The sequence below is a fragment of the Poromitra crassiceps genome (genome assembly GCF_964638095.1).
Source record: "Poromitra crassiceps genome assembly, chromosome: 6".
Classification (NCBI taxonomy): Eukaryota; Metazoa; Chordata; class Actinopteri; order Beryciformes; family Melamphaidae; genus Poromitra; species Poromitra crassiceps.
This window is the reverse complement of record NC_139627.1, coordinates 10,574,825-10,584,824: the sequence shown is the minus strand read 5'-3', so window position 1 is coordinate 10,584,824 and position 10,000 is coordinate 10,574,825. Positions and strand designations below refer to the sequence as shown.

The 10,000-nt window shown below is 44.8% G+C and overlaps 1 protein-coding gene across 1 annotated transcript in view; it reads left to right on the top strand.

The window, feature by feature from the left end:
* Positions 1-10,000, top strand: part of LOC310777691 (transcription factor 4-like) — a gene marked incomplete at both ends in the record, with an annotated part of 428,152 nt that overhangs the window by 97,563 nt on the left and 320,589 nt on the right. Inside the window, one exon of the mRNA XM_083638069.1 lies at positions 7,518-7,573. Within this exon, the coding sequence (XP_083494195.1) occupies positions 7,518-7,573 (56 nt within the window). The remainder of the gene's footprint in view (positions 1-7,517; positions 7,574-10,000) is intronic.

Sequence of the window (10,000 nt, the reverse complement as noted above, 5' to 3'; positions counted from 1 at the left end):
CTGTTACAGTTACAACAGCCAACTAGTCCGCTGCTCTCGCTTCAGGCAGCCTCGCACTGTCCCCCTGTCTAGTGCAGGCTGCGCTCGCTGAACAGAGAGCACTGAGGTGAGGTGTCAAGATTTCATCTCTGAGCACTCTGATAGGCTATTGCTTGATGTGTAACCAATCAGATAGCGCTGTGGGCGGGACATTGCTCCAGACACAGAACTACTGTAGGAGAGGATTCTTCCAGGTGCAGCAGCCGCAAATTAGCGCATTTTTTTTTATTAAGTTATGATATCGGCAAACAGCCAATGAAAATGCCGATACAGATCTCCTCAGCGGACTAGGAGAAGGAGGAAAGTCTGTTGTTGAATTTAATTCGTTCATCATACAGTAGCCTAGGCTACACTAACCTATGAAAATATTAATTTGGGCTAGGAGGAGCTGGAAATCCCTCTGCTCGCCTTTCAATCCGGGAGCAGGGGATTTCGCCTGAAAGTACACACAGCACGGGAAAGTGGCCGTGCTGCTTGGCTCTGTGTGAAAGCAATTTCTGTGGCGAGGCTGCCAAGCTTTACCGTCTTCCCGAACTACAATTTTGCGCGATCTGTGTATGAAAGAGCCTTCTGTCTCCCTCTCCCCACTGGGTCACATGACCAGATGTTGGTTTAAAATTGTGTTCTGCTACTTGACTTTTGGGTTAAGTGGCATTAGAGAGAGAGAGGCACTAACTGTTGTCCAGTGGGTGTTACCTAACTCTAACTGTTGTCCAGTGGGTGTTACCTAACTCTAACTGTTGTCCAGTGAGTGTTACCTAACTCTAACTGTTGTCCAGTGGGAGGTCCCTAAATCTAACTGTTGTCCAGTCGGAGGTCCCTAAATCTAACTGTTGTCCAGTGGGAGGTCCCTAAATCTAACTGTTGTCCAGTGGGTGTTACCTAAATCTAACTGTTGTCCAGTGGGTGTTACCTAACTCTAACTGTTGTCCAGTGGGAGGTCCCTAAATCTAACTGTTGTCCAGTGGGAGGTCCCTAAATCTAACTGTTGTCCAGTGGGAGGTCCCTAAATCTAACTGTTGTCCAGTGGGTGTTACCTAAATCTAACTGTTGTCCAGTGGGAGGTCCCTAAATCTATCTGTTGTCCAGTGGGTGTTACCTAAATCTAACTGTTGTCCAGTGGGAGGTCCCTAAATCTATCTGTTGTCCAGTGGGTGTTACCTAAATCTAACTGTTGTCCAGTGGGAGGTCCCTAAATATCTCTGTTGTCCAGTGGGTGTTACCTAAATCTAACTGTTGTCCAGTGGGATGTCCCTACATCTATCTGTTGTCCAGTGGGAGTTCCCTAAATCTAACTGCTGTCCAGTGGGTGTTACCTAAATCTAACTGTTGTGCAGTGGGGAGGTCCCTAAATCTAACTGTTGTCCAGTGGGTGTTACCTAAATCTAACTGTTGTCCAGTGGGAGGTCCCTAAATCGAACTGTTGTCCAGTGGGAGGTCCCTAAATCTAACTGTTGTCCAGGGGGTGTTCCCTAAATCTAACTGTTGTCCAGTGGGAGGTCCCTAAATCTATCTGTTGTCCAGTGGGTGTTACCTAAATCTAACTGTTGTCCAGTGGGAGGTCCCTAAATCTATCTGTTGTCCAGTGGGTGTTACCTAAATCTATCTGTTGTCCAGTGGGAGGTCCCTAAATCTATCTGTTGTCCAGTGGGTGTTACCTAAATCTAACTGTTGTCCAGTGGGAGGTCCCTAATCTCTCTGTTGTCCAGTGGGTGTTACCTAAATCTAACTGTTGTCCAGTGGGAGGTCCCTAAATCTATCTGTTGTCCAGTGGGAGTTCCCTAAATCTAACTGCTGTCCAGTGGGTGTTACCTAAATCTAACTGTTGTGCAGTGGGAGGTCCCTAAATCTAACTGTTGTCCAGTGGGTGTTACCTAAATCTAACTGTTGTCCAGTGGGAGGTCCCTAAATCTAACTGTTGTCCAGTGGGAGGTCCCTAAATCGAACTGTTGTCCAGTGGGTGTTCCCTAAATCGAACTGTTGTCCAGTGGGTTTTCCCTAAATCTAACTGTTGTCCAGTGGGCGTTCTCTAAATCGAACTGTTGTCCAGTGGGTGCTCCCTAAATCGAACTGTTGTCCAGTGGGTGTTCTCTAAATCTAAGAGTCAATCCAGTGTGCTCCCTAAATCTGTCACCCATTGTCTGGCCCTAAAAAATCTAACCCGACTTCACCAAACCCGCTTGAGATTTGGACCGAGCTCAGTTTGCACATAGAACACAGAACACGCTGAGACCGACTCAGCCCGACCCAATAAGAAGGAGCAGTTATTAGACCGAGGACATTATGAAAAGTGTGCAATTAATGTTGGCGTGGCTCAAATACAATGGGAACGGGGTGTGTGTGTGTGTGTTACTGACATCAATGTTTTTCAGCTTTCATGCTATGTACGGATGGTATATGCCATATACCGTCCGTAACCATACTATATGGTTATGCTTTACTCCTTTTCGGGCTGTCTCTCTCCTGCTCTCCTGTAATTACACAGCATATAACACAGAGTGATGCCGCTCTTTCAAGTGGAAATTCTTTCCACCAGCACACATTTTCGTTATCAGCTTTTTTCTTCATTTCTATTGATTTATTTACTATTTACACTAAATCCGACAGGTTTAGTTCAATAATTTGTTAGAGAATTGTGAGTATTATTTTTTCTGCCAGCATTCGTCATTTTCCACCTTCCCATCAATACCCACAGCTGCATGTGACAATTACTGTACTGAAAAACACACCAAATAGCAGGTGGCACTGTGTGTGTGTGTGTGTGTGTGTGTGTGTGTGTGTGTGTGTGTGTGTGTGTGTGTGTGTCTGTATGTCTGTGTGTCTGTGTGTGTGTGTGTGTGTGTGTGTGTGTGTGTGTGGATGTTTGTGTGTGTGTGTGTGTGTGTGTGTGTGTGTGTGTGTGTGTGTGTGTGTGTGTGTGTGTGTGTGTGTGTGTGTGTGTGTGTGTGTGTGTGTGTGTGTGTGAGAGAGAGAGAGAGAGAGAGAGAGAGCATAGGGGAAGATGCCGACTGGGGGAGCGAAGCAAGCAACAGGTGCCAGTTGAGAGCAAACTCTTTTTGATGCCTGATTTTGAAAAGATAAAAGGTTAACAGCGCGTGCCAACCCAAACCTGAGCGGAACCCGACGGTATACTCATCGGGTTCCGGCTAACATTGAGAACTCTGATTGTGTGTTCCCTAAATCTAACTGTCATCCAGTGTGTCAATTGTGTACTACAAATTCTATTCTATTCTATTCTATTCTATTCTATTCTATCAATATGTAGTCTAAAGGTACTTAATTTGAGGTACTGCCTTTTGGTTTGGCTCCAAAGCGCCTTTTGTAACTGAACCAATTTGTTTGCACACACACAGGCATGCACGCACGGGCGCGCGCACACACACACACACACACACACACACACACACACACACACACACACACACACACACACACACACACAGATAAGCTGACATTCCAAATTACTTTACAATGAATGTAAGCTGCTCACTATACACAGGACAACACAATGGAGGCTCTATTGAAGGCAGATTTGTGCATTACAATGCACCAGACTTCATTGTGTGTATGTGTGTGTCTGTTTACACATGCACGTGTGCAAGAGTGTGTATCTGTGTTTCTGTCTGTGTCTATTTATATGTCTGTGTGTGTGTGTGTGTGTGTGTGTGTGTGTGTGTGTGTGTGTGTGTGTGTGAGAGAGAGAGAGAGAGAGAGAGAGAGAGAGAGAGAGAGAGAGAGAGAGAGCTGAGTTTGCAGATTTTAGCTGGCCTGGATAAACTGATCTACCTGTGATGCACAAAGCAAATCCTCTCTCTCTCTCTCTCTCTCTCTCTCTCTCTCTCTCTCTCTCTCTCTCTCTCTCTGGTGATGTCAGTGTCTCTCAACCTTCCCTTCCTTTCTCCCGCTCCCGCTATCTTTAGGTCTGTCTCTAGATCTTTCCATCTCTCTCTCTCTCTCTCTCTCACACACACACACACACACACACACACACACACACACACACACACACACACACACACACACACACACACACCCTCCCTCTCTCTCACACAGTATCATTCTTTGTCTATTTCAAAGTCTCTCTCCTCTATCTTCCCTCTTTGTCATGATCTGTCTCTATCTTAAGACCCTCTCAAACACACGGCTTCCTCCACAAATGGTTACATGGACTTGATCTATTTTCCTTATCTAGTTCTGTTTGAATGGAGCCAGAGTCGATAACACCCATGGAATGCTACCACGAGCTGACATTACAGTTCCCATCTACAATATGCTAACTAACTTGGCTAATTACAAAATACATCTCTGGACAAAATTACTGTTTACAGGCCCACTAGTTAGAGTTGTTATGAAAACTAGACAGAACTTCAAAATAAGAGCTGAGTTGCTGTGTTTACTCGAGCTTCTTTTGCAATGTGTTTACTCAGGCACTTCACATCGCAATGACAATTAAAATACAATAGAGAGGCAAAGTGAACGTGACTTCCTGCTTCAGCACTGTACCAGAGATTTTCTTCCGCTATTTATTTTCCCATAGACATTTCGTTAAATGCTTAAAAAAAATTACTTGGTCAAACCAAACGGTTCAGATATATTTAGAATGGGGAGAGACCATAGAACATTTCGCTCCGACCAAAACTTAAAGAAACAACATTGAAAAGATATTTGCTTTAAATCCGCAAATTTGTACGTTGTGGTCCGAGTGAAATGTTATGCGGTCTCTCCTGTTTCTAAATATATCTGAACCGTTGGGTTTGAACAAGTACAACTATTTTTATTAGCATTTTATGAAATGTCTATGGGAAAATAAATGGCAGATGAAAATCTCTGGTACAGTGCTGAAGCAGGAAGTGATGTTCCACTTTGGCTCTCTATGTGCAGCACTTGTATTTATTCCAACACAGTCTCACAGAAAATTGTATAATACCAACGATATGGACCAACGTTGCTATTTTACAATTTCGGCTCGAAAATTGTAAAATAGTAACGTTCTGAGATTTTAGGGTTAGGATTAGAGTAGGGGGAGGGGTTAGAAACAGAAAATCTCCGTAAAACACGCCCAAACCACGCCCACCGCTGTAGACACATACGTTCCCATTTTACAATTTCTTAGCCGACATTGTAAAATACCAACGTTTGTCCACAAACGTTGCTATTTTACAAATTTTTTGGAGATCGGGTTGATTTATTCAGTGTTATTACTGATGGATTATTACATGATATTCATGTTATCAACTTATTATGAAAGCATATATGAATTCAAGTAATCCGTATTGTCAAAACATATTGTCAATTTGTATTAAATAACTTCCATAACAGGTACAGGGCACTGCACAGGGCAACGTGCAGCGTCAATATACGTCCAGTGAAGGTGTTCGTTTTTGCAACTGACAACCTCAGGTTGTTATTATCACTGTCCGACAACATAGAACTGAGAGAAACTCAACGCTTTTGTTTACCTTTCTCTTGATCCGGTCTGTTTGAAGCGTGTGTAACAAAGTCTCGCTCAAGGAGAAGTCTAGCTCCAAGTCTCATGAGAGTTGAGTTGTTACCGGAAGTACAGTCATGAAGAAGCTAGGAAGAAGCTAAAGCTATGTTGTATGTACTCCAACACAACAATCTCCACCCAGGACCCAGGACAAGACATCTCCTGAGAGAGACTTGGGGCTATATCTTCCGACAGGCGCTATCCCCTAATAGCGCTTGCGCACCAGTTTGCGCGTGCCTTAAGGCACGGGAAGATAGCAGTCCGCCTTGCGCCGTCCGCCAGGTGTTCTGCCGAGTTTTGCTTCCCCGCCCAGCAGGAAAAAAAGCATCCCCACCTCACGGGAGCATAATAATTTATACAGAAATGTAACTGTTTAAAAGTGATATAATTGTCTGGTAGACGTGACCTCCCTGATTTCTAAGTTAAAACAGCCCCGAAATATGTTGGGGATGCAATTCTCAGCCGGGAAGCGGAAAGGTTCACGGCACCTGTCGCAGATGCAAATTAGAGCCGTGTCAAAATCATCTGCGCCCCAAAATGCCTGCGCGAACGGGATTTGGGCGGTCTTAACTACCAGAATTATTCACAGGCGTGGCCAGGCAAGGCTGGGCATTACGTCAATCCAAACCAATCAGATTCCCGTCTCGCAATGGCTGTTTGCGCGAGGCATGCAATATGCTGTAATTCTCTCCATGCATAATAGAGTGTAGCCTACTCACTCGTGCGAGGACAGAGAGAGCTTATTGACAGATCGTCTGTGGTGCCAAAGACCCTCCGGGTTATGACGGTAAATAGCGTATGTCCTGTCCAACAAGTTTTCTCAATTCATTTCCCTCTTTGCGATGTGATAAAAGTTTCTCAGTGAGTTATAGTTGATTGCCTCACTGAATTATCTGCTAATACCCAATTTTAGCAGCATAATTTGATGTCCTGGCATGGCAAGGCTGTGCATAATGACATATCCAAACGGGATTTTACTCCGCTGCACGGAGCGCAGTGCGCAACCCAGCGCAACCCAGCGCAGAGAGGTATTTGCGCGTAAGAGGTCCTTTTCAAAGCTCTTAGCGCAAAGTAATTGCGCGCTGCTGACGATAGCATAATGCCATCTATCGCCACATTTTAGCGCTGAAACGCCTGCTTTGGCTTGTGGCAGCCAATGCCCAGTACCATTATCACAGGCATGCGCTTGTGTCCGCCCCCAATTTGCATTGCACACGGCGTTAAACGAGCGCAAGCGCTAAATTAGCGCTTTTGGGAAGATAGAGCCCTTGGTCACACACAGCTACAAACAGACCAGATCAAACAAAATGTAAACACAAGCGTTCAGTTCCATGTTGTCAGACAGTGATAGTAACAACCTGAGGCTGTCAGTTGTAAAAATAAGCACTTTTACTGGACGTACTTTGAGGCTGCGCGTTGTCCCGTGTGACATTGTTACATTGTAGCCATTGCAGCTGCTGGCCGGCTGATGCGATCTCGCTCAGTACTGCATCAATTTCAAAGGTTTCTGCTCTGATTAGCTAGTTCAACATAAACAATTACAAAAATAGTTTGTGAAAAAAAGAGAAATTCTCATTTAATGTTGTGGGGAATGGTTATATATAGGATTAAGTATTGCATTCAGACTCAATAAGGGTTCATGGTATGGGGAGTGGTTATATATAGATTTGAGTACTGATATATACGTTGATGATGAAAATGCTGAAAGACACAGATGATCCGAGGGATTAAAATGTCTAGACCGGTCTAGTTGCGTGTTGTTTTGAACATGACTGATTCATATTTTCATATTCACAGATTCATCAACAGACCCAACCTGCCATTACCAGAATATTGTTTTTTCTTCCTGCCACCATTCCTACATGATTGAATCTCTATCTCTCTCCCTCCCTCTCTCTCTCTCTCTCTCTCTCTCTCTCTCCCTCTCTCTCCCTCCCTCTCTCTCTCTCTCTCTCTCCCTCCCTCTCTCTCTCCCTCTCTCTCTCTCTAGATATGGAAGAGAGGACGAGTGCAGGGTCTTGGGGGAGTGGAAGTCGTGCTTCAAAGGTAAGAAGCTAATACAAACTAGTAACCAGCTGCTACAAATCGTGATACAGCTGAGAGGCCCAGTGCTATTACCACTCCTGCTATGTCTTCTACTACTCATAGTAGTGTTACTACCACTAGAACTGCTACTACCACTAGAAGTACTACTACCACTAGAACTACTACTACCACTAGAACTATTTCTACCACTAGAACTGCTACTACCACTAGAAGTACTACTACCACTAGAACTACTACTACCACTAGAACTATTTCTACCACTAGAAGTACTACTACCACTAGAACTACTACTACCACTAGAACTGTTACTACCAATAGAACTATTTCTACCACTAGAACTTCTACTTCCACTAGAACTACTACTACCACTAGAACTGTTACTACCACTAGAACTGTTACTACCACTAGAACTACTACTAGTAGAACTACTACTATCACTAGATATATTCATACAACTAGAATTCCTACTACCACTAGAACTGTTACTACCACTAGAACTACTACTAGTAGAACTACTACTATCACTAGATATATTCATACAACTAGAATTCCTACTACCACTAGAACTGTTACTACCACTAGAACTACTCCTACCAGTAGAAATGTTACCACCACTAGAACTACTACTACCACTAGAACTGATACTACCACTAGAACTAGAACTACTACCACTAGAGCCGCTTTCACACACAGATCGCGCAAAATTGCAGTTCAGAAGGCCCGCAAAGCCGGCAGCCTCGCCACAGAAATTGCTAACCCTAACCCTAAGACCACCTACCCAATGCCTAACCCTAAGACCACATACCCAATGCCTAACCCTAACCCTAAGACCACCTACCCAATGCCTAACCCTAACCCTAAGACCACCTACTCAATGCATAACCCTAACTCTAAGACCACCTACCCAATGCCTAACCCTAAGACCACCTACCCAATGCCTAACCCTAACCCTAAGACCACCTACTCAATGCATAACCCTAAGACCACCTAGCCAATGCCTAACCCTAACCCTAAGACCACCTAGCCAATGCCTAACCCTAACCCTAAGACCACCTACTCAATGCCTAACCCTAAGACCACCTACCCAATGCCTAACCCTAACCCTAAGACCACCTACCCAATGCCTAAACCTAACCCTAAGACCACCTACCCAATGCCTAAACCTAACCCTAAGACCACCTACCCAATGCCTAACCCTAACCCTAAGACCACCTACCCAATGCCTAACCCTAACCCTAAGACAACCTACTCAATGCATAACCCTAACCCTAAGACCACCTGCCCAATGCCTAACCCTAACCCTAAGACCACCTACCCAATGCCTAACCCTAACCCTAAGACCACCTACCCAATGCCTAACCCTAACCCTAAGACCACCTACCCAATGCCTAAACCTAACCCTAAGACCACCTACCCAATGGCTAACCCTAACCCTAAGACCACCTACCCAATGCCTAACCCTAACCCTAAGACAACCTACTCAATGCATAACCCTAACCCTAAGACCACCTGCCCAATGCCTAACCCTAACCCTAAGACCACCTACCCAATGCCTAAACCTAACCCTAAGACCACCTACCCAATGCCTAACCCTAACCCTAAGACCACCTACCCAATGCCTAACCCTAACCCTAAGACAACCTACTCAATGCATAACCCTAAGACCACCTACCCAATGCCTAACCCTAACCCTAAGACCACCTACCCAATGCCTAACCCTAACCCTAAGACAACCTACTCAATGCATAACCCTAAGACAACCTACTCAATGCATAACCCTAACCCTAAGACCACCTACCCAATGCCTAACCCTAACCCTAAGACAACCTACTCAATGCATAACCCTAAGACAACCTACTCAATGCATAACCCTAACCCTAAGACCACCTACCCAATGCCTAACCCTAACCCTAAGACCACCTACCCAATGCATAACCCTAACCCTAAGACAACCTACTAAATGCAAAACCCTAAGACAACCTACTCAATGCCTAACCCTAACCCTAAGACAACCTACTCAATGCCTAACCCTAACCCTAAGACCACCTACGCAATGCCTAACCATAAGACTACCTACCCAATGCCTAACCCTAACCAGAGTAGAAAGCAGAAATCAACAGAACAATGATCACTGATGGAGCTTCAACGTGCCTGATGGGTGTGGGGAGGGGAATTTGCTGATACCTCAGAAAATCTCCCTCGTTTTTACAGCCTAAAGTTGGCAGTACGTCACCATCAGGTATGCCCTGTACGTCTGTATCAGGTATGCCCTGTACATCAGTATCAGGTATGCCCTGTACAACAGTATCAGGTATGCCCTGTACATCAGTATCAGGTATGCCCTGTACATCAGTATCAGGTATGCCCTGTACATCATGATCAGGTATGCCCTGTACATCAGTATCAGGTATGCCCTGTACGTCACTA